Here is a 22,746-nt window from a genome sequence, read left to right on the forward strand (position 1 = left end):
TGCATACTTTATCTTTCATTAAAAGATGTTATTATTATATTCACCCACCATTGATAATATCTTTTTCATTTTTGCCCTCACTAGTATTATTTAATTTTTGTTTTCTTTTCATATACATTGAAAGCCATATTCCAATGGTGTATGGTTCAACAACGCTCTAGATAGCTGACAAGAGCTAAAGGTTTTATTGATAAGTTATTTATAAGCTTCTTATTTGTGTCATTATGCATTTGAATCCTTCAATGCTTCTCAAAAGTGGTGTTTGGTTTTAGGGGTTCAAAAACTTTGGCAAGCACATAGAAATATAGTAAAATATATGTTATATATTTTATAGTAATTCATAGTATTTCCCAAACTATAATATATCTAAACCTAATGTATTGGACAGATTTTGTCAATTGTCATAATATTGAAATTGCTAGGAACTATATAGTTTTTGGTTTTTTGGTACAAGCCATTATATGGTATATATTTTCAATATCATTAATCTAGAGTTTGTGTCATTTTATGAATCTTGATATATTCATCAATATCCTCTTTAAATATCTTGGTTATGCAAAAAATAAATTTAAAGATAGTCATGCATTTATATGCACCATGATTTAATAGTCACAACCAAAAGGAGTCTAACTCAATTAATTAGTATTCTTTAGTCATTTAGAATTATTATATTTCAGAGTTTAAAGTTAGAAGTTTAAATATCAATGAATTGTTAATTCAATAATATTGAAATTGATTTCAGAATTAAGAATCTCAAATTTAAATTCTGATTGTAATTAAAAGACAAAAAATGGACTTTAAAATTAAATCTCTATAACTATTAAGTAAACTAAAAAGAAATACCTCTTTTATGCAAAAAAAAAAAAAAAAAGAAATACTTCTTTTAAATTCATCTAAAGCTATATATATGCAAACAAAAGTAACCCATAAAATATGCTAATAAATGTAATTAAAAAGTAAAAATTATGGGTACTAATTTGTTTTATAAAAGAAAAACTTAGGTATTTGAGGTATCTCTAATTCAAACATCTCATAAGCTTATATAAAAGTTTAAGAAATTAATCCACTTGGAATATTGTTAAGCTTAGCAATCACAAAATCAACAATAATCTAAGATATGATGTTTCAAAATGTTAAAAATTGCCAATGAAACAATAGAAGATCATTGTCTAAAGAGAAACATAGAAATATAATAGTTAATTAAAATTAAATAATATCCGTTAGGTGAAGAAATTGCCTTAGAGACTAGAGAGAGTGGGACAATAGTGGACACTTGGACTAGACCAAACCAACTAACTTATTTGTTTGCAATAAAAAGGTTATTGGAGTTGGGTAGGACTTGAATAGCTAATACCAAACTATAATTATTAAAGAATTATAAAAAAAAAAAAAAGTAAAAAAGAATCTAAGCTTAATCTTATCATTCTATGTGTTTGTTAATGATGTTGATGACATTTTCTTAATCTTATCATTCTATATGTTTGATTAAGAAAATCTATTAATAATACCTCAAACTATGCATATCATGATTAGGTTTCTCTTCTAATTTTCTTTTTCATTTTAACATTTTTTTAATGTTTTCTCAAAAGATAGTTAAAAAGGCTCACCAATTCAAGGATGGTTTGCACAAGGCATCAACAAACTTTGAGAGTAGATGGGTCCTCCCTTCCCTTTGTTCCTTGTCAAAATCAATTTGTATAAGTAATCTTAGCTCTAAGTAGGAAGTTTTAATATTCTTGTTGGCAAATTATAGCTTTTGGCAAAAAAAAAAAACACAATTTCGATATTCTTTATCCTTAGTTTGAATGTAAAATATAATGTTTCAAGTATCGACAGAATGATTTCAAATTTAAATTTTTTAATATTTTGTGTGTATAAATAAGATTGTAATTAACCATCAATAATTTTCGTTTCAATGATTTAAGATTCAACCTTAATTTTAAAAGAAAATTGAGGTGTTTCTAGTATTACCAATTAGATTTTGTTTTTTTGACTCATTATATCTACATAAAAGAATATCATCACCTAATACCATCAACATAAAGAATGAGAAAAGAGTAACCCATTTATGACCTTAAAACATATATCAATGCAACTTAGCAATGATTAACAAAATCAAATGACATCTAAATTTAATGGTATTTATTAAAATACTAGAGAGTTTTTGTTGTGGAGTCACAATTCAAGCTTGAAATATCTCTATTTTCTTAGTTTGGTACAAATAGAGAGATTCAAATTCCCATAATACTTAGGTAACTATATTACTATAATAATCTCCTACACACTTTCTTAATCAAATGTATTAAAGCAAAGGGTAACCAAAGGATAACCAATACAAATGTTTTGCAATCTTTATATCCCCTCTTTATAATTCTTCTTTGGGTTTTACCCAACAAACAAGTTTAAATCAATGATAAATACATATATTTTCGATTCAAATAACGTGTTCAAATATAAGATAATAGTACATATATATATATTTATGCATTAATCAAAGTTGATGCAAGTGATTAAAATTTAAAATTTAAATGTAAAACACTCAATTCAAACCTTCATAATCTTTTATTAGAAAACGATTTATTAGTTTAAAAAATCTTAAATAATCTGTAAATTTTTTTGTAAATTAATTATTTATCTTGATCTTGAAAATAAAATAATTTTTTTTAACTTTTTAAGATAAAAAAATATATCTCCTAAAATAAAATATAATAAAAGAAACTGATTCAAACAAAGTTAAGTGGGATATATAACCTAATCCAATGAACAGAAGATAAGGCAAGAAAAAGAGAGGGCAAACTTGTGTTGTTTTCAAAGGTTTGTCCAAGGTGAGGTTAGTGCTTGACAATGACAAACCAGACCACACCAACCGTTTCGACAAAGAACAGTGTTATGTCAATCAACTATTGGGACTTGTAACACTAGTGATTGGAAAGGGCCCATTTGTTGCTTAACCATTTTCACTTTAATCATAAAAAATAAAAATGTAGATAGCTTGTAACGAAACTAAAGAGAAAGACATAAAAATTTAGCTTCAAATCAAGGTTTTTTTTTTTCTCTTTGTAACAAAGCTTTTTTTAAAAAAAAAAAAAAAATCAATGAATCATTTATTATTATTATTATTATCAATTAAATTGATGTGACATTATATTTTAATTTGTTTAAAATATATGCATAGTAATATTTTTTATTTATATTAAATTAAATAAATAAATGTTAGAAGTATTTTAATATCTAAAGGCAAAATTGACTTTTTTTTTCATTAATTATATCAATTAATAAATGATACTATTTTGATTATTTTAATCGAATTGATATATTAAAATAACTTAAATTTTTGAGATTCACATCAATTCCATTATTTTAGTAACCTATAAACTAGTGTACTTATTTATCGTATCTTAAATGGATAATTAATTATCAATTTAGCTTGAATTTACGAGATTAATTCTAATTTTTTAAGATTGACTTGTGATAACTTAAATTCAAAATCTTTTAATATATTTATTTATCATATCTTAAATGGATAATTAACTATCAATTTAATTTAAATTTATGAGATTAATTTTAATTTTTTAAGATTGACCTGTGATAATTTAAATTCAAAATCTTCCATCTCATAGATATAAATAATAATATCCAAGAATTTATAATCACACTTGAACTCTTCAAAGTCTTTATTTAATCTTATCATTTTTTTTTTTTAGATCGGTATCGGATTTGAACATTAAAATATAAACATTAAAATTACTCCAACTTTTATTCTTAATCGGTTCTTCTCTTCTATTTTTAAAATTTTACCTTTTTCGTACAGCTCGACTCAAACAATAAATATACACATAAAGCTTTTCGAGCAAAATTTTTTTGATGATATGTGATGTAAAATAAAATAAAATATAAAGAAGTTGTCACCGACACCTCATATAAAAAGCATCTTTACTCAATCACGAAACCATAGAAATAGAAGTGACTAGCAAAGATTTGGTTTGCACCCCACTTTTGCAAATATTGCATGAATTGAGATCATTCATAATAATTCATGTTTAGAAATATAAATTTTGGTGGTCTTTGTTTTGCTTTTGCCATCATAAAAAATATATTTTTGCTATTTTTCTTCAATCAACTCATTATAACCTTCAAATTTCCAACTTCTCATCAATCCTCCCTTGACATTTCATATATTTGTTGATATTATCTTACATGAACTAATCATTATTTAAAATTTTCGATCCACTATATTTTTAATCTTTATAATATAATAAAACGAAGATCTTAATTTAATTAATTTATTTAACAATAATATTTGATAAATCTAAAATTTAAATCTTATTTTTAGACTACGGTTTATTTTGTATCATATGTATAGATATTTGAAATTCAATTTCTTATCTTTTAAATTATATTGAAATTTTTTTTTAATGTTTTCGAAAATCAAGTATATATTTTTTATCATTAATAATAACGAGAGTTATTATTTGATATACCATCATTATAAAATTTTGATTATACAAATGAAATTAAAAAGATGACATGTGTTCTATTTTTTAAAAATTAGAATTTATTTTTTAATTAAAATTTTATATTTTTAAATATACTTTAAAGAATATATGCCACCCTTTTAACTCCTTGTATCAAATACTAACTCTAATAACAATCCTAATTTTATATAAATCTCAAAAATCCTTAAACCTTGTTTTCCTCTCTTTTTAGATAAATAAATTTAAGCCTAATTACTTGTATTTTATAGAGATTATACAAATATTTAAAATATATTTGAAAAAAAATATATGAATTTTTAATCAAATAATTTAGGGTGAATTAGAACAATTCCTCTGAAAAAAACATCAAAATCACCTAAAACAAAATTTTTCTGGCAAAATTTTCCTTCTTGTTGGAGCCGAACTTCATTGGGTCAAGTGGCCCAAATAAAAGATTTAATGGGCCTAAACCCTAAACCTTACTTTGGGCTCAAACCCAAGTCTCTGCCAACCATACCTTCCTTGTATGGTCTACTTGGCCATATAAATAAAAATTTCTTGTACTTATTTTTTAAATTTGTTTTGTCTCAAACCCTTCGAGAAAAGCTTAAACCCTGCAGAAATTTTGTATCTTTATTAAATTTTAGTTTATTAATCTACAAAAAAGGAAGAAAAAAAGGATGGGTTCTCAAATTGATTCAACTAAAGAAGAGAAATTGAAGTCTCTCTTGGGTCAGCTTGAAGTAGAGTGTGGTATTTTGGAAAGAATTGTTTACAAGAACAAGAACCAGCATAGAAGATCATCTTATTTCCAGTATCTTTTAAAGGTTAATTTTGTTTGTTCTTATTTTTATGTAATTTTTTATTTTATTTTTTGGCTTTTTGCTTTCTGGGTTTTGTTTGGATGATGAGAAAGTTGAGAGAGTTAAAGAGGAGAAAATAAATTTATAGGAGTTACGGGTGGTATTTGGTGTTTATTTGTTGGAAAGGGAAAATACCAGTTTGAGAAACTAGCTGTTTAGTTGCTGAGAAAACTGAGAGGGGAAAAGAAAAGGAATTTAGAAAAAAAAAGTTTGAACTTTTCTGTTTATTGTTTTAGTTTAAGAATAAAGTAGAATTAAAATCCATTTTTACTTGGAGATGGTTTATAGCCTTAAGGTCCTTTTAGTGCATTTTGTCTTTTTTTGTTTTAACTTCTTATGTATATCAATTGTTTGTGAAATTAGGTAAGGAGGGACTTGAGACTGTTGAAATCTGCTAATTTGGACGAATTACTAAATTCCTGCTTTCTAGTTATCAATGGAAAGAGACCTAAACAAAAGGTGCATCTTTTAGAAAGGTAACACATTTACATTTGATTGTTAAGAACTTGACAGAGGATAGATAATTATTTGATGAAAGAGTTTACTGCATGTATTTGATTACTGCCTTTGGCTTCGGAGGGAGAATAGGGAAAATAAAAGTAATGCATTCCTTTTCTGTTGGTTGATGCAAATTTTCAGTAGCTTAGGGAGCTTACTTCAAATTGACTAATTATGAGTGCAGTCAGGTATATGTAGGTTGTTATTCTTTTTGTTCGTCTAATGTGTCTGTTGGTGAAGGAGGTGATGCAAGAATTAGGTTGCAATATTTTAGCTCACTTGCTCATACTCGAACTTTAGTCATGTCTTTTGCTCCAATAGAATATTGACACATTTTTACCAGATATTGTATTTAGGAGTTCATTCATTTTGTTTGTTTTCACAGTTTGAAGAGGAGAAAATATGAGGTTGGAAAACCAAATTTCATGGAGCGACTTTTGGGAGCAGCACGCTTACTATCACAAGTATATACTTAGTTCTCGTTTCTTCCTCTTCCATTCTTGTGGCTATTACCAGTTTCCTGCAAATTATTATCTTTCTGATCTATGCTAGCTTTACTTGGAAGGTTGAATTTGTCTCTCCGACTTCCAATAATGAATTTTCAAGCCAGACTTTGCCTTTAACAAAAATTTAATGTCCATGCCTTCACGCATATATTTATCATCTTCAGAATCCTGTTACATTATTGTGTTAGCCCCTTTCTCTTCCTCATTTTTATGTTGTATCTCAACTTGCTTCATTTAATTTAAGTTTTGTTTCTACTCTAAAGGTAAGAAATAGTAGACATAATGTTGTACCTTATAAACAATATTAGTGTTTTACTTCTGATGACTTCTATTAGCATATTTTTTGTATCTTTGCATGTAAGCAATGTCCTACCCTAGAGGCAATTGAGTTGGATGCAACTGGGCAAGACTGTACTGTGCAAAGAACTATGTAGTTATCTGCATTCATTCCTACTTCTTGCTGCATACTTTACCCCCAGTAGTTATATATGAATGAATGCTCTCTTTCTCTTGCAGATTGTTGAGCCCATGTTGAGGGCAGCAACGTATCCTTTATCAAGTTCTTCTATGATTAAATTAGATATCATACAAGAGTCGGGAAAACTTCAAAATAGAGAGTGAAATTTCCTTTATGTTTTGTTTTGCATTAATGAATTAGGCTCAGTGACATATATATTGAAAAATCCTTAAAATGCTTATCACATGCAAAGGCATCAAAGAAATTCTATATTCTTTTGACAACCTTGACTATAATGTAGTGAGGTATCTACTTTGCTAGCTCGCTCATTTTTTATGGGATTTTCACTGACTGTTTTAGCTCTCCTTGCACGCCTTCGAGTTTTGGTTCAACAAGTAAGTTTAAAAACTTCCAATTAATTGTCAAATTTTGTAGAAGCTGTTATATAGCCCAGTTGGGTTATAGTGTGACAGCATTGATCCAGTTTACCCTGTTCTAAGTAGTATGAATTCAGCACTCATTTTCCTTTTGCAGATATTACTTGATATTGTCTCAGTGTTCAATACTGTCTGTTCTCTCTCCCAAAAGAAGCACTCTGTAAAAATAACTCATGAAGAAATTGAGGTTGATCCACGCTCCATATTAAGATAGTTTCTCTTCCTTCTCATGGTCCAGAACCATTTCTTTTTTCTAAAATCCTGTTTCTTAGAGCAGGTTCCTAAGCCTTTTTACTTTACAATGATGCAGGTATATAGGGAGATTTATCCAAAAAAAAAGGACTATGTCACCCTAGAGTGTGTCTGGGACACAGATAAGTTTGTATTGGTTGAGAGGATGAATAAATGTGAGATTGAAATGCAAGAACGGGATAATGGTGGAGAAGTTTCAGTAGGAGATAATGCGGTGCTGTACAAGACCATTGAGTCTTTTCTTGGAGGTAAAAACGTCAGTGTATTTTCTAGTTTTGCATCCTTTTCTTCTATATCCAACGTCTCCACTCTTTACTTGCTTGCATTTTTACTGTACAGTTCTCTATGCTCACTAGGATATAGAAATTGCCAGTTTCCTTTTAGGTCTGAGTACAGCTAGGAACCAGCGCATTTAAAACAGATTTTGGTATTTGTAGTTCCTGTGTAATTAGTACTTAATTTGAACCCTTAGGCTTTGCTTAGTAGGAAGGATGGAAAGAGGTGAGGATGAAAAAGTTGTTAATCTAATGGTTAAAATTCATAACCACTTTCTTACTTTGTAGGTTAATCATTAGATTAACAAATTTTTGATCCTCGCCCCTTTCTATCTTAAGCCTTAGGGATGTTTGACTTTTATAATCTCTGTCATGGATTATCTGAGTAGAAAGACTCTTTCTAACACATTAATTGGATGTAAATCCATTATGAATATATATTTGGCAATAAGTTGACGTGTTCCATCAAATGTCTATTGTAGATGATGAACCAACAACAGAGAAGGCTGATGCAGAAAGATTACCTTATATGAAAGACTCTACAAACGACTTGATAACAGCCCCCTTGATTGAGGATGAGGACAACAAGCAGGTTGGAAATTTTGCTGAAAAGTTAGATACCGCTGTTACTACCGAAACCCCTAGCAAAAATGTATCCCAAGCTCACTTGCTTGCAGACACCATCACTTCTGCTAGCTCAGATGGTTTAAAAGGGACGTCCAATGTGAGGAAAGTGGCATTTGTATCTGTAAAAAGGCCAGCATCTTCAGCAGCAAATCCAACTGATCTTCCTTGGAAGGCTGCTCCATCAACAATGAATCCAACTGGTCTTCCTTCAAAAGAAACTGGAAGCAAAGGAGGTGACAACACAGATGCATTTTATAGGTTGCTCACCCGTGGAAACCTCAAAGATAGTCTCTTTTGATAATTGATCAATCCAACAAGCCATTCTTTCAATTTTGTTTGTCTTGTATTCTGTAATTTTATTTCCCATATTGGTACCATAGGTGGGTAAAGAATAAAATAATCAAAGAAATCAAATCCCAAATACCACCTCACCAGGAATACCTAGACATGCTTGTTATCACAATTTTGGTTTCGTAAGGGAATATGTCATTTGTACATGTCATTGAAGTTTCATAAATCAGAAAACTTATTTATTTTCAGTTGAATTTGCAACACCACTTGAATAGAGATTTCCATTCTTTCTTTTTTTTTTTTTGGTCATTCTAGCTTAATCATTGGTTTTCATTTAACCTTGTGTTTAGATAGACACTGTAAAAAAAAAACGATAATAATCTGCTACAAAACATAAAGCATGACCGATAGGAATGGAAATATTACATAAAAATGCATCCGAAAATTAATACACATTTGATTTCTCATCATTATGTTTCTGTTCTTTGATATGTTTCCTTAGGTATTTAATCCAACATACTGTCCATAGCAACTCTAAAACTTTCACAGTTCAATCAATGGATAACAGGTTTCAGAGGATGTGCTCTCAGGTTTGACAAGTCAAGAGCAGAATCAAGCTCTTCATCTAGTTCACCAACGACACTTCTGCAAGAATTACGGGATAAAAGTTATGGAACAGCTTATAGCAAGCGTATACAGGAAGTCACCGAAGCTGACGACTGCAAATGCAAAATAATGAACCGAAAAGGAAGCAAAAAGTAATATACATGTTGTCGCCTCTTATTATGTATAAACCCAACACAAGTTGCTGAACACCTTCCTGCAAATTTCAACTCAGAATTAGTACAAAAAAACTATATCAAATTATATTATATTTAGGGATGAAGAAAGAAGAAAAAAAGATAATGAAGTTGTTTACAAGTAAAATAGATCGATACTTGTCAGTGCTATGCTAAAGATAATCCTTTTGCTTCTTCAATAAACTAGATTCCTATTGACTAAAGGAATAAATAATAAATAGGAAGCTTATGGAATAAGAACACAAACCTTGGTGGAGTACACACGTTCATGAGATTCATCGAGAATGATATTTGTGGCCTGGTCAAAGCCTTTTAAAACACCCTGTGTATTTTGGAGAAGAAAAACAAAGGAGTAACGGTGCAGATTAGGATGTCATTGAAACTAAATAATTTAAAATTAGACAAATGAAAAACATATTATTTCAAAAGATTAAAAAAATGTATAACAAGAACGCCGTAGCTTACCACTATGTTGCGTCCATCATTGGTAATAACTGAGATTGTCTCTGCAAATGAAGGAAAAGATTCAGATAGAGAGAAAGAGAGAGCATAAATAATGCCAATGCCAAATTAGCTTTGACCAAAAATGCCAATCAAGAATATAAGGAACACAAGAAGAGCTCGAAAGTTGAGGCATATTCAGCCCCACTGTTCATTTGCCTTTAGATGCTATGCTTAAAACGTTACAAAAAACAAAGGGGTTATCACAGTATCAATATACTTACGATCTACAAGCGACTCAAGCCCAGGGCCAGTTGACATTTTGAAACTTCGAAAAGCAGTAAACTTGATTAGTAAAAGAGGATTACAGGTTTCTGCACAGGGAGAGAAGAAGAAATAAGTTCCTGAATATAATTTCCAACACAAAAAATAAGTAGATAACACATATTACAATAACACAAGAATAAGATCCCAGCATAGCATCTTCACTAGTTCTAAATGTTCTCAGCATGGCATCTTCATTAGTTCTACATATTCTATGGAAGAACTGAGGGTCTGCATGAAAAAACTCATTGAAAATACCATAAGGACAAATACTTCATAATTCAAATACATCACAACTCACACAAGATTTCAGTCTACTCCTAGACAACTACCCATATGTCTCACTTGTTAAGAAATTCCCTTTAGTTACATTAAACGCAAATTCGTCAATAGAGCCAAATCTATATGGCAATTATTAAGGCCTAGAACCTATACAACAGGAATTCAATATTTTGTTCACTGTCACTACTTTAAGTAATCACACAAGTAATAAATTAAAGGAACATACAAATTTTTGAGTCATAAACGGTCCAATACATCTTTTTCTTTCAGATAGAAAGTTCGACAAGTGAAAGGAGCACCTAGCAGCAATGCTTAACTTAACCTTTAGTTTCCAACAACTTAGGCTAACCACATGATTCTTCTCACATTCTCAAATGAACTCAGTAGCATTTTAAAAACCAAATTTGTAGCTTTATACAGAATAATAACATTCAACAAAAGTTATTCACTGGATTAAAGTCTAACTTTTGAACAAATCATTCAAAACATACTCCAATAGGAAGCCAACTTAATATATTAAACAACAAGAAAGACCCATTACTATAGATAAACATATTACAAACAAAACAAAAGAATCAAGTTATTTCATCATTAACCCAGATTTCAAAATCACTCATTTCAGCAAACCCAACTCTCAAAATCCCATGTTTCATCAGATTAACAACTCAACCATAAATTTATATAAAAATCTCGCCTTTAAGAAGCAACAAGAAATCATTAAAAATGTAAATGAAAAAAGAAACTTTAACAAACAGAAGCACAAAACTGAGTATGGAGCAGCTTAAGGGATCAGTTAGGAACCGAATATTCGTCGCGTCGGGTTTTTTAAAGTATGTCGGCTGAGTTAGGGTACAGAGAGTGAAAAGGAAGGAGAGAAAATAAGATTATTTTTGGTATATAGGAGTATGGGCTCCTATTTGGAGGATAATGACGTGTCCTAATCTTAGCTGTTCGTTACTTTTTAAGAATGACGTGGCATTTTATCTTGCTGCTAAAAGGCTTGTTACTGATTGCTTGTATTTTGTTTTTCAATCTAAAAAAATTGATTTTTTTTTTTAAATTACATTAACAAATTAAAAAGGGTAACTTCTTTCCTTTGTAAATCTGGTTCGATATTTATGAAAAATATTTTGAAAATAAAATTTTAAATATATATTCATATTCGTATGAGGGAAAGCATCTTAAAAACGTTTGAAAAAAATTAAATGAAATAAAATTTCAAAATATTTTTAATTGTATTATCAAGTAAGTATAACGTAAAAATTCACATATAAATTATGAGATATTATTTATTTTAATTCAAAAATTTTATAATAAATTATAGAATTAAAATTATATAATATATTAAAATTTTAAAAGTAACTCTTATCATATAGCATTTAACTTTCTTTTCAAAGATTATAAAAATCGTTATCATCAAATAACATTTAACTATCATTCGATTGGTAAAACTTTGATACCATTTATAGAGATTTACATTGTGATATATTTGGCTCATGTCCTACTAGTTATAACTTTAATACCGTTTGTAAAAATTCACATATAACTTCTCTAAAAATAGCTCACATCATATAATATTTATCTTATGTCATATTGGTAACAATTTAACTTCTATCTTACTAGTAATAGTTATATTACTTATGGAGACTCGTATTCAATCTACGAAATATTATTATTTTGACTTAAAAATTTTTTGATTTGATTTCATAAAAAATATTTCGTAAGTTTACATTTAAATATTAATTTATATGTTATAATAAATTTTCAAAACATCCTAAAATGAGATTAAATGTCACATATCATATAATTATAATAAATTTTTAAAATATTTTGATTATCTTAATACGAGATTAAGTATCATATATCTTATGATTATAATAAATTTTTAAAATATTATGATAAGAGATTAAGTATCACATATTATATAATAAAAATGTGTACTAATAAGCCAAGGAAATTTCTTTGTTTAGTAGTTCAATTATTTAATTGTAATTATAATTTTTACGCATGAAATAATGCCACCTCATCAACTGAAACTGGTTGGATCCACCTCAAATTAAGCTGTTCAATTTTGCCATTTATTGTTTAAAAATAGAACAATGAATTGTCAAAATCATGACAAAAAATTGTAAAGTTTAGTATTTATCAGGGACCTTATTTATACGAAGTTCTAAACTTGGAGTGACCCCAACAAAAATATCCCATTTATACTATTTTTATTTTATTTCATCAGGTTAAGTGGTTAACCGTTATTGACTGTAAACTGCATAACAGGAGCCAAAAAACCATGCCTCTGACCGAACCTTAAACGTCCTCGTTTCATAGATATTTTCAAAAGTTCCCAACAGTGAAATGGTACACAAAGATTAGTTCAAAGGAAAAACAGTGATAGCACATTAAGGAGAGTTCAAGAAAGAAGTTTTCAGACAAGGAGTGAAACACAGATTTTATTGAAGCGTTGTCTGAAAAGAAAGGTTAAGGTAGAGAAAAATGGTGAATGCAATTCTTCATCATCAAACTTCACCACTGCTTTTCTTTCAATGTTGTTCATCTTCTTCTTCTCTTCATATTCCCGGGTATGCCACCAACTTCTCCAATTATCCTAATTGATGAGGGGTTTTTTGTTATTATTTTTCTATGAAATTCTTCTTCTTTTGGCTGCTTCCCATGACCAAGATTCACCTTTTTTTTATATAATTTATCGTTTTTCTTTTCTGGGTTTCCTTCATTTAGCTTAATTATTGGGTTTTGGTTGAACTTTTCTTGAAGTTGAGAATCATGAAAGAGAAATGGTAGCTTGGATAGGGTGTAGAATTGGTGAGAATTCTGCTTGTCATACTTGACATGTTGTAAGTTGTAACTAATTATGAGGAAATTTGGGAAATTTTCAAGCAAAGTGGAAAGATAGTAATAGCTTGCCAAGTTGTATAGGGTTTAGTAGCAAATCAATTTTGATACTGAGTTTATGCTGGAAAAGAAATTACTGGTTTCAGCCTTTATAGTTTAGGGTTTAAGCTGTAAAAAGCTTATTTCTAATGTCTTACATATAACCCATATCTTTGACATTTATCTATGTTGATACTATAGGGGACTCTCTGGAAGGATGATATTGAAATGCTCCATCAAGAGCCCTCCCTCGAGTAAAGTTGCTGCAAATCATATCGCTTCGGGCCTTGCAGCTTCATTGATATTTCTTTCTCAAACAAACCAGGTGAAGTGGTTATCTATCAGTGAATTTTAACTCTGAAACATAATTGCAACTTGAGAAAAGCTAAGGTCCCATCAATGTTTGATAAATGACATGCAATATATCAAATTATACAAAGAGGCTTGACTTATCATTTAATGCCTCTCCAGCACCTGGCTATAAGCTTCTGTGCCAAAAAGTCATCCTAACATGGCAATAGCAATACCATCCTGACCATTAGAAGTCAATATTTAATCAAATCATTTTCCGCTTCCAAGCTTCAAAGTTGTTCTGTAGATGTTCAAATCTAGTATCTCCAGTTATTAGATCATGATCACTCTGGAAGAGTTGGTTGTTTCATTCTCTCAAGCCGCCCTCTTGTGGAAACATATTGCAGTTCTGTCCTTTTGCTAGACCTTAAAGTTTGTGAGTTTGAATTGTGTTGAATTTGCTGGAAAAGCTCATAGGCATCTCATCCAAACTTAACTTTTCCTGATAGAGTTAGTTTTTTGTGCCAAAGATACAAGAACATAGCAATGCAGTGGAGACTTCTTTCTGTTTTAAATTTAATCGCCTTTCATTGATAGGTACTTGCAGCTGATTTATCTCATCACCACAATATCTGCCAGCTTGCAAGTGCCATGGATGATAAGCCAACTCTTCCACTTGAAGAAGATTCTGGTGAAGGAAATGGGAAGCTAATGATGATGAGAGGTATGACAGCTAAGGATTTTGATCCTGTTAGATATTCTGGAAGGTGGTTTGAAGTAGCATCACTCAAACGTGGATTTGCTGGACAGGGTCAAGAAGACTGCCATTGCACTCAGGTAAATATTAAAAGGTAGATACAGTACTAATTTGAAGTGTGATAATCTTTTTTCAGGGTCACTCTTTACCATCAGAAAGAACTTAATTTCTCTTGCCTTCATATAATGGCTACAGAATTTGGCCTAAAGCATTCAAAAAATTTTAATTTACCACCTATGGACCTATATTTTTGAATGACAGAAGCTTGAACTATTTCAATCATCGTAGGCTTCTTGATTGTCATTATAATATGTTTGGCTATGGCTAGTCATAATATTAACATTTCGATTTTCCATTACAATTTGCACTTTACCATATGCGGTTGGAGTAAATTTTGTCAGAACTGGAACAAGCACCAGTTATTTATCTCATCTTCATTTCTGCAGATTCAGCCTATCAAAACATTTTGGACTCGCAAAATCTAGTTGCTAAAACTATGTTGTAGTAATCAATCAATTTGCAGGGTATTTATACTTTCGACATGAAGGCTCCTGCTATCCAAGTTGATACATTTTGTGTTCATGGAGGGCCTGATGGATATATTACCGGTATAAGAGGAAAGGTTCAATGCCTTTCAGAGGAAGATTTGGAGAAGAATGAAACAGATTTAGAAAAGCAAGAGATGATTAAGGAGAAGTGTTACCTTCGTTTTCCTACATTGCCTTTTATTCCAAAAGAACCTTATGATGTGATTGCTACTGACTATGACAATTTTTCCCTTGTTTCTGGAGCAAAAGACAGAAGTTTTATCCAGGTAACTGGATGGTATATTTGTGGAAGTTTACTTTAAATATTCACCTAAATCATTAAGAAATTACTGTAAATTGTCAGTTCAGCGATATCTATGTTAATCTTTGTCTTGGTAGTACACATGCTTCAGATTTTGGATTAGAATCATATTACTTTTATCCCTCATAGTTACCCAATTCTTATAGTAATACCCCACTTGTTGACAATTTCTTAACTTAATGTTTCATATATGTAGATTACAACTTTATAAATATGACATTATTGTTTCAGATCTACTCAAGGATACCTGACCCAGGACGTGAGTTCATAGAAAAGTATAAAGCATACTTGGTGAATTTTGGATATGATCCAAATAAAATCAAGTACACCCCACAAGATTGTCAAGTGATGTCTAACAGTCAGCTAGCGGCTATGATGTCCATGTCTGGAATGCAACAAGCTCTAACAAACCAATTCCCTGATTTAGGACTAAAGGCTCCTGTTGAATTTAACCCTTTTACCAGTGTATTTGACACTCTGAAAAAACTGCTTGAGCTTTATTTCAAATAGATGTTTAAACTTCCATAACCAGCATTGCTTTCTGTATTTCGTCATAAAGCTATACAATACATTATAAATTAGACTATGTGTCTCCCATCAGTGTATGATTTCTCTTGCTATTTGTCATATAGCTTATCTTTCTTCACACATTTCTCTCCTATCAAACACGGTGTTAAGTTTTTTCACAGATCAAGCATGAGCCAAGACATGGTAATGTAATGCATTGATTGTGAGAGGGTGATTTATAATGAACATAGAGTTAGGGATATCAAACAACAAAAACAATTTATTTATCATGATTAAACAACATACATACTACATTTTTCAAAAACATCATATATGTGATATAACATGTATAAATTAAATAGCTACGTCTCTAAGATAAAATAGGTTTATATTTAATTTCTTACGAATATAATTAAGATATTAGAGGATATTAAAAGAATGATTTTAAACAGTTTAAAATTGTAAATAATTGAATAATTTTTAAAAACGTAAACCTATATTTTATTCTTCTTTTGTTGTATTTATGATGATTATTGTATGTTATTATTTAAGATTAATCAAATATAGTCTTATCAATCTATAAATCATGAATTTTTTATCAAAGGTGAGTCTTTCAGTACTAAAATTGAGAGAAGATCTAAACGACTATGTAAGTTTGCGTTGTAAATTATAAATTTATCATCTGATTTAGAAAAGTTTGTTTGTCCAACTTGCAGTCCTGGATGATAAAGATGCTGCCATATGTCTTCTAATGTTTTTCAGATAAGTGAACTTTAAAACAAGATGTTGGTTATGAGTGCTTATATGGTGATGAAAGACAATGGTGGTGTCAGTAAATTTCAAAACAAGATGTTGGTTATAAATGCTTATATGGTTAGTGGCAGATCTTCATATTTAATTTTGAGAGGTTAATTAAAATTATATATATTTTTTCATTTACTATATTACTTAAATTTGAAATGAATGTCAAAATATGTATTTAATACGGATATACACATTTTTTAAAATTTGTTCATATAATTAGATTTTTTACTTTCATACCTACATTTATTATATATGTATGAAATACAAGTATTTTAAGAAAAATAAAAAATCCAAACAATTAACATAGTTATTAATTAAGGTTTTATCAAATAAAAAAAATTAAAAACAGTCACAAAAATATAAAAAGATAAGTACAATAGACTAAAAAAAATACACTTTTAAATTTTGATTGAAAATTGAATCTTATTGAAAAAAATAAGAAAATTAATTAATTTTTTTTAAGTATACATGAGTATGATTTTATATTAATGATAAATTTATTAGTTTTAAAGATTTATGATCATAATTATGGATACAATAAATAACAACTAATAATATAATTAATTTCTATTAAATTACAATGCATAAAATTATATTAAAGATGAAAAATAAAATTAACAAATATCAATTTTAATGAAAAAACCAATTTCATTTAATAAAATTATATAAAACAATTATAATATAATATATATATATATATATATTATACGTTAAAACGGTTTGAAAACTTTTCCGTCAATGGTGGTGATATTAATGGGTGGAGAAGAAAATGATGATGATTATGACTTTTTTGCATAACTAATTATACGGGATGGGAAGAAGATGTGGAATCCCTAATTATACGGGACTTCGAGGAACGTCAAGCTCTCGCTTCTCGTCTTTCCAAGTGGGCCCGCCCTCCTCTCTCTGATGCTTACATTTCACAGTCTCGTAGCATTGTTAAGTTTAAAAGTGAAATTCTTTGCTGCAAATATTTGATTTTCAAGGATTGATGTGGAAAAGTTTTATTATTATTATTATTATTTTTTTTTTTGGGATTTTAGTTTTCCAGCTATTGGAGATTGATTATGTGATTGGAGAGAGTAACACAGAGTTGCTGCCTGATTTTTTTTTCTAAAATCTTTTAAGTAGGTTTGGATGCTATGAATGCTAAGTACATTTTAATATCATTGTCAATTTTTGTTATTTATTTGAAATTCTGTGAAGGCGAATGATTGCCACATTTGTTTGCTGATAAAACAAAATGATATTGTTAGTGCTGAATTTGGAGTTGAGGGCTAAAAACCTTGAAATCACAAGAGAGAAAGAAAGCGATTAAGAGCAAAGGCAAATCTGCGTTTTGTATTCGGATGTTCAAGTTAGAGATCGAGAACAAAGAAAGTCAGAAGGAGAGCAAAATAGGAAAGTAAAGGAAAAAGATGGATCCCTTGATAGTATTTAAATGGTTTTATTTATAAACATAAGATGAGGGATCTGTGAGATAGAATGATGATGAAGTTGAATTGATGTGATATTATACATGTCAAGTCGATCCAAAAATTGAAAATAATTTTAATTATTTGCCGATAACCTTTAATGAGTGAAAAGACCAATTTGGCCTCTGAATCCAAAAATACCTTTACCAGATATCACATTTGAAAAACAAAATCCTAAAATGTACATTTTGTGTCAATCTAATGAATTGCTTATGTTGGTGATTTATAGGACACTGTTTGTTGTCTTGTTCATGGATTTGAGCTATATTTCTACATTAGCTGTCCTCGCGGAATGGGTCCCGATGATATATCTTGTTTTCATCAAACCCTTGAGGTATTTGGTTTTACCACTTCCTCAGATTATACATTTGCTTTTTGTGAGTGGCTTATTAATTTTGTTAATTACATTGTTTCAGGGGAGGATGAAGGACATGAACAGAAATAGTAAGGTACCAAAGTTTGTTTGCCGAATTGATTTGGTTCAGAAAAGGAGTATTATGTCTTACCAGCAACAAAAGTCTCAACCTTTCTCCTGATTGTAGTGGCATTACCAACGATGGTTACTAGCTGTCATGGTAAAATTCCTATGCTTTTGTACGGTATATATTTCGTTTGATTTGCCTTCACTGCATGTAACGCATTTACTACAAAATTTTTATTTTGGTCTCTTATCATGGTTTGACTATGTTTTAAGCTAGCGGTCATCCTATTGCAACCCTCCTCACTTTATCCAGGCTTGGGACTGGCAGTGCGATAACACAAAGGTGGAGTTATGTAAAGCATTTACTGTAGTTGAAATTATTTTTTGTTTTTAATTTTCTTTTTCTTGATGTTAACTCTTAATTATGCACATAATTGAACATCTAGAAACCTGCATGATTCCTTTTATATCTGAGGGCTTGTTAATCACTGATGATTTGCAGGCATTTTTGATAGAGGCATGCAAGTTGATGGCCTTGGTATGAAGAGCTTCATGACATATGAAAACAATATTCTTTTTGCACTTCGTTTCATGACTGATTGCAATACCGGCTGGCAAATATAAGAAGACAGCAAAGAATATGCCCTACTGCCTGTTGGAGTTTGATTGCTTGTAACCTCTTCTTTAATCTATTTGAGAGCATTTCAACTGTTTTGTTATTGATTCTTTATCCTCCTGGTTTAATTCCCTTCCCTGTTGTTCTTAGGTATTCAGAGTTGAATAGCCATGCCCCTGAGGGGGAATTCTCAAAGATGGCTCCATTTGGCATATTGGGTTTTCCCTCAGCAATACAGATCAAACGCTCTGTTCACATTGCAAGTGGAGAGAGGCAGAACTTTACCATAAAACAGTTTCTCAAGGTGGGCATCTTTTCCCTTACTGTTTTTCTGATGTTAAATAACATGATTGAGCACTGGAGGAACCAAGGTCTTTTGACATTAAGATAGTCTGGAATGACTGCAATGTCAGAGCTAGAGGAGCTTTTTGGGAGGCTATGGACACAATGCCAAGAATGCCAAGGCTCTCTTCACCAGGATGTGCTTTGCACTAGGTTTTACCATCTCCTTTCTCTTTGTGACTTGTGATGAACAATGATAATGCTGTTTCATAATTAGAGGTTTTTTCTAGAAAATGCCTGCTAATAGTGGGATTTAACAATTCCTCAATATTGTGTCTGCTCACATACAGATTCCAATGTAGGACAATGCAGATTATGTGATTTATTTGGAAAAGAAAGGGAATGACGGGATGTGTAGACTAAATGTGGCAGCAGTTGATTGCCTTCTTGTCATTTGTCTTTTATTTTAGTTGTAAACAATGCTTTGTCATGTTTGCAGTCGGGCTTGTCCAATATTTTACTGGAGAAAGAAAGCACAGAAAGACATGGTAGAAACCAAGCAGCAGTTGGACCGGTGGAATTTCTAAGTCTCTTGAAGGTTGTTTTCTGTTGTCCAATAAATGCATTTTCCTCCATCAATGAGCATTTCATGACCTGTGCTTGGATAAGCAAGATATCGCAAACACTTTTGTCAAGAACAAGGTGACACCAGAGTGAACTATCCTGAACTTAGAAGCTAAAGATTCGGACCTCGAGGGAGATGGAACTCTGGATAGACCATCCCTTGTAATGGTCTTAAATTTCTTGTGCATCTAAGCGTGAAATCTTCATTAGCTTTACCACTTTTGAAGTCAAACATTAGCTTTTCCGATATGCAAATAGAAACTGACAGGTGGCCAGATCTTCTGAAAAGCTCACTTGAAGCTTCTGTTCCTCCAGTTTTCGATACTTGCAGGTTTTTCTTTGTAAAATGTTGAGCAATGTAAACATTTTCAAACTTGCTTTTCAATTTTCATGCTACACTAATACAGCACGCATACTGCTACTTCTTCATGGACGATTACTGGTTTTGTAGTGATCCATGTAATGTTATTGTAAATTGTTTTTGTTAGAGTGCACTATTAGATGAACAAAAAAAAGCAATTTCCATTTTCCAATGCTTCTCAATTTTTTAACACAACTTAACCATGAAAGCATTTAATACACTCAAAACCTAAACATTACAGTAATAAGGGGTAAAAAATTGGGGTGGGGGGGGGGGGGGGGGAATCTAGTGTATTGATTAAAATAGATTGATTCATCCAGATCAAGTCTTTTGCACAGAAAAACCAAGAATGAAGTCTTTTATTTCTTCATTGACAGCCCTATCAAGGGCAGTACGCCCATCTGCATCCTTGACATCATAACTTGCTCCAGCTCTCAACAGCTCTTCAATTTTCGGCTTGTCACCTTCCGAGGCAGCCAGCATCAACAAGATGTCTACTGGGTGGATGTTTTGGTTCAAAAGAGCTTCCATCTTATCATACGAACCTTCAACAGCAAGCATGCCCATGTAATTGAAGTACTGCAAGACGAAATAGCTTTGTCCATAGAAGCAATAAGGAAAGCTTCTCGATTTAAAAGAAAGACAATTTTGGTTTATCATAATGAATTCAAACCAGAAAGCAAAGATTTTCTCCCCTTTCAACAATCAACACCAACTGCTTCATAACCATAACCAATACCATCTTCTACAATCGCAGATATTACACCAAAGAACAGAAATAGTAAAGTATAGCAGCATTGATGGTGCTTTTGTCATAGGAATTGACATTCATAATAAAATTACAATGATATTGCAATGAGCTTTCTTACAGGCATGTAAAGTATTTTATAGTTTTTCCAGTCAACATTTACAAGATGTTTCTGTTATTTTTGACAATTAAACTTGTTCTGTCCTTTAATACACTACCTATAGCATGGCCTTTTTCATATTCAATACATAAAGGGTTATGATATTCATGCTCATATCTTGACAAGGTTTATGAGTTTATGGTTTTTTTTTTTTGCATATCTTTCAAGCATAGAAAAGGGGGAAAATGCAAAATGCAAAATTGATTAAAAAGAACGTCATTTTAGGTCTTCTCACAACAATCTCTTATAGCTAGCTCAACCAAGAAAATCCTATATGCTAATAACTCCATATCAAATAAAACTAGTAACATAAAAAGGGTCAATGAAACACTAGAGATTTGTCTATTAACATCCACATTTCCCTTCTCTGGTAATGATATAATTGCTAAAACCATTTAATAAGTTCATATTAATATGAATCCTCCATATATGTTTGTGATGACCAATGATCATGGAAACATCACAAAGCATAAAAAGATACATGTTTTCAACCCTTTTATCTAGCATATGATATCCTACATTTCCAAGAAGTTGAATTGATAAGAAAGTAAGAAGTGGAAAAGAAGACATACCAAACAAATGGCTGTAAAACCTACAAATGTTACATTCATTGACCATTTGATATTTAAAAAATACTTGCCCATATCAGCTTTTAAGAGCTTTGGTGAACAATTAGATTCTTTTCAAAGTGAAATTCATTTCTATCATGTAATGTCCAGACCTATCCTGGCACTGGTTCCCAAATGGTTTGGGGCTTGAATTCCCTAGCCCTTTACTTCATTACCAACAAGAAAAAAAGCATTAGAAAGCAAAAAGAACCCATTAGCCAAACAATGTCAGCCTTTTAACCTGAACACATTGAAGAAAACCAACCCTGCTCAACAAAGAAAAGAAAAGTCTAAAGAAGAACCTGCTCAACATCATCTGTGTCAAAATCATCTCTAGTTTGGCTGCCATAAATGCCAGCGCCTTCAGCATCAACACCATTCTTACCAAACTTGAACCAGCATCGAATTCTTAAACCATTAGAGGGTCTAATTCTTGAAGGCCTTGACCAAGATATAGAGTTTTGAGCACCCAGAAACTTGGAACGAAATTTTGGCAAAGAAGGAACAGAATTTATGGGTTTTGAACTTAAGGGTATTGGGAAAGTACACGGTATTGAAGCCATGATTCTTTTGATCTTTTGTTTGCGAGACAGAAAGTGAAGTAGATGGAAGTGGTTTTGTATCACTCAAGTTTCTATCCACTCATGTCTTGAAGAAGAAATGTTTGAGTGTGTTTTGCTTTTTTGCATGTTGTCTTGCATGAGTGTTTTTGGCCGTCGATTTATTTGACTTGCTTAAATAGTAAGATGGTCAAACTTATAATATTTAATAATAAATTTAATAATTTAAAATAAAATATAATAATAAAATATGAATATAATATAAAAAT

The 22,746-nt window shown here is 30.7% G+C and overlaps 5 protein-coding genes across 12 annotated transcripts; 3 read left to right on the forward strand and 2 right to left on the reverse strand.

Annotated features, from left to right (window-relative positions):
• Positions 1–5,048: 5,048 nt before the first annotated feature.
• Positions 5,049–8,929, forward strand: LOC111275697 (uncharacterized). The gene is made up of 8 exons (XM_022861193.2): positions 5,049–5,302; positions 5,702–5,814; positions 6,222–6,300; positions 6,859–6,887; positions 7,101–7,194; positions 7,334–7,423; positions 7,547–7,736; positions 8,246–8,929. Exons 1-8 carry the CDS (start codon positions 5,156–5,158, stop codon positions 8,686–8,688), a joined length of 1,185 nt encoding a protein of 394 aa, XP_022716928.1. The 5' UTR covers positions 5,049–5,155; the 3' UTR covers positions 8,689–8,929.
• A 134-nt stretch (positions 8,930–9,063) lies between these two features.
• Positions 9,064–11,432, reverse strand: LOC111275698 (sm-like protein LSM8). Of its 3 annotated transcripts, none has more exons than XM_022861194.2 (6): positions 11,295–11,432; positions 10,207–10,296; positions 9,947–9,987; positions 9,729–9,803; positions 9,449–9,501; positions 9,064–9,326 (listed from the first exon to the last, which is right to left on the reverse strand). In XM_022861194.2, exons 2-6 carry the CDS (start codon positions 10,241–10,243, stop codon positions 9,236–9,238), a joined length of 297 nt encoding a protein of 98 aa, XP_022716929.1. In that variant the 5' UTR covers positions 10,244–10,296; positions 11,295–11,432; the 3' UTR covers positions 9,064–9,235. The 3 variants fall into 3 exon arrangements, with proteins under 3 accessions (XP_022716929.1, XP_022716930.1, XP_089610693.1); XM_022861195.2 differs by having other exon boundaries at positions 11,330–11,411; XM_089754567.1 differs by lacking the exon at positions 11,295–11,432 and adding an exon at positions 11,223–11,264.
• Positions 11,433–12,782: 1,350 nt separating this feature from the next.
• On the forward strand, positions 12,783–15,897 carry CHL (chloroplastic lipocalin). The gene is made up of 5 exons (XM_022862193.2): positions 12,783–13,104; positions 13,616–13,739; positions 14,303–14,542; positions 14,986–15,276; positions 15,543–15,897. The coding sequence occupies exons 1-5, from the start codon at positions 13,019–13,021 to the stop codon at positions 15,819–15,821; spliced, it is 1,020 nt and encodes a 339-aa protein (XP_022717928.2). The 5' UTR covers positions 12,783–13,018; the 3' UTR covers positions 15,822–15,897.
• A 1,499-nt stretch (positions 15,898–17,396) lies between these two features.
• Positions 17,397–20,529, forward strand: LOC149511733 (uncharacterized). Of its 6 annotated transcripts, XR_016333782.1 has the most exons (8): positions 17,397–17,508; positions 18,327–18,431; positions 18,514–18,672; positions 18,792–18,861; positions 19,021–19,190; positions 19,285–19,438; positions 19,548–19,629; positions 19,916–20,529. XR_016333782.1 is itself a non-coding variant. In XM_089754701.1 (7 exons), the coding sequence occupies exons 5-7, from the start codon at positions 19,159–19,161 to the stop codon at positions 20,120–20,122; spliced, it is 393 nt and encodes a 130-aa protein (XP_089610827.1). In that variant the 5' UTR covers positions 17,397–17,508; positions 18,327–18,431; positions 18,514–18,672; positions 18,792–18,861; positions 19,021–19,158; the 3' UTR covers positions 20,123–20,529. The 6 variants fall into 6 exon arrangements, 4 of the variants coding, with proteins under 4 accessions (XP_089610827.1, XP_089610830.1, XP_089610828.1 ...); XR_016333781.1 differs by having other exon boundaries at positions 19,285–19,629; XM_089754701.1 differs by lacking the exon at positions 19,548–19,629.
• Positions 20,530–20,542: 13 nt separating this feature from the next.
• Positions 20,543–22,537, reverse strand: GDC1 (Ankyrin repeat family protein). Its single transcript, XM_022862192.2, has 2 exons — positions 22,220–22,537; positions 20,543–20,980 (listed from the first exon to the last, which is right to left on the reverse strand). Exons 1-2 carry the CDS (start codon positions 22,478–22,480, stop codon positions 20,723–20,725), a joined length of 519 nt encoding a protein of 172 aa, XP_022717927.1. The 5' UTR covers positions 22,481–22,537; the 3' UTR covers positions 20,543–20,722.
• Positions 22,538–22,746: the final 209 nt, after the last annotated feature.

This window comes from Durio zibethinus, chromosome 25 (assembly GCF_047325235.1).
Source record: "Durio zibethinus cultivar Kanyao isolate XHJ-2024 chromosome 25, ASM4732523v1, whole genome shotgun sequence".
Taxonomy (NCBI): Eukaryota; Viridiplantae; Streptophyta; class Magnoliopsida; order Malvales; family Malvaceae; genus Durio; species Durio zibethinus.

Excerpts from the sequence above, each read along its gene's own strand:
- LOC111275697 (XM_022861193.2), top strand. The coding sequence starts at position 5,156 with ATGGGTTCTCAAATTGATTCAACTAAAGAAGAGAAATTGAAGTCTCTC. Across the intron at positions 6,301-6,858 it reads CAGCACGCTTACTATCACAA|ATTGTTGAGCCCATGTTGAG; the intron begins GTATATACTTAG and ends TTTCTCTTGCAG. Across the intron at positions 6,888-7,100 it reads CCCATGTTGAGGGCAGCAAC|TGAGGTATCTACTTTGCTAG; the intron begins GTATCCTTTATC and ends ACTATAATGTAG.
- LOC111275698 (XM_022861194.2), bottom strand. The coding sequence starts at position 10,243 with ATGTCAACTGGCCCTGGGCTTGAGTCGCTTGTAGATC. Across the intron at positions 9,988-10,206 it reads GCTTGAGTCGCTTGTAGATC|AGACAATCTCAGTTATTACC; the intron begins GTAAGTATATTG and ends CTTCATTTGCAG. Across the intron at positions 9,502-9,728 it reads AACGTGTGTACTCCACCAAG|GAAGGTGTTCAGCAACTTGT; the intron begins GTTTGTGTTCTT and ends TGAAATTTGCAG.
- CHL (XM_022862193.2), top strand. The coding sequence starts at position 13,019 with ATGGTGAATGCAATTCTTCATCATCAAACTTCACCACTGCTTTTCTTT. Across the intron at positions 14,543-14,985 it reads AAGACTGCCATTGCACTCAG|GGTATTTATACTTTCGACAT; the intron begins GTAAATATTAAA and ends ATCAATTTGCAG. Across the intron at positions 15,277-15,542 it reads AAGACAGAAGTTTTATCCAG|ATCTACTCAAGGATACCTGA; the intron begins GTAACTGGATGG and ends TTATTGTTTCAG.
- LOC149511733 (XM_089754704.1), top strand. The coding sequence starts at position 19,159 with ATGCCCTACTGCCTGTTGGAGTTTGATTGCTT. Across the intron at positions 19,191-19,284 it reads CTGTTGGAGTTTGATTGCTT|GTATTCAGAGTTGAATAGCC; the intron begins GTAACCTCTTCT and ends TGTTGTTCTTAG. Across the intron at positions 19,439-19,915 it reads CCATAAAACAGTTTCTCAAG|TCGGGCTTGTCCAATATTTT; the intron begins GTGGGCATCTTT and ends TCATGTTTGCAG.
- GDC1 (XM_022862192.2), bottom strand. The coding sequence starts at position 22,480 with ATGGCTTCAATACCGTGTACTTTCCCAATACCCTTAAGTTCAAAACCC. Across the intron at positions 20,981-22,219 it reads ACACAGATGATGTTGAGCAG|TACTTCAATTACATGGGCAT; the intron begins GTTCTTCTTTAG and ends TTCGTCTTGCAG.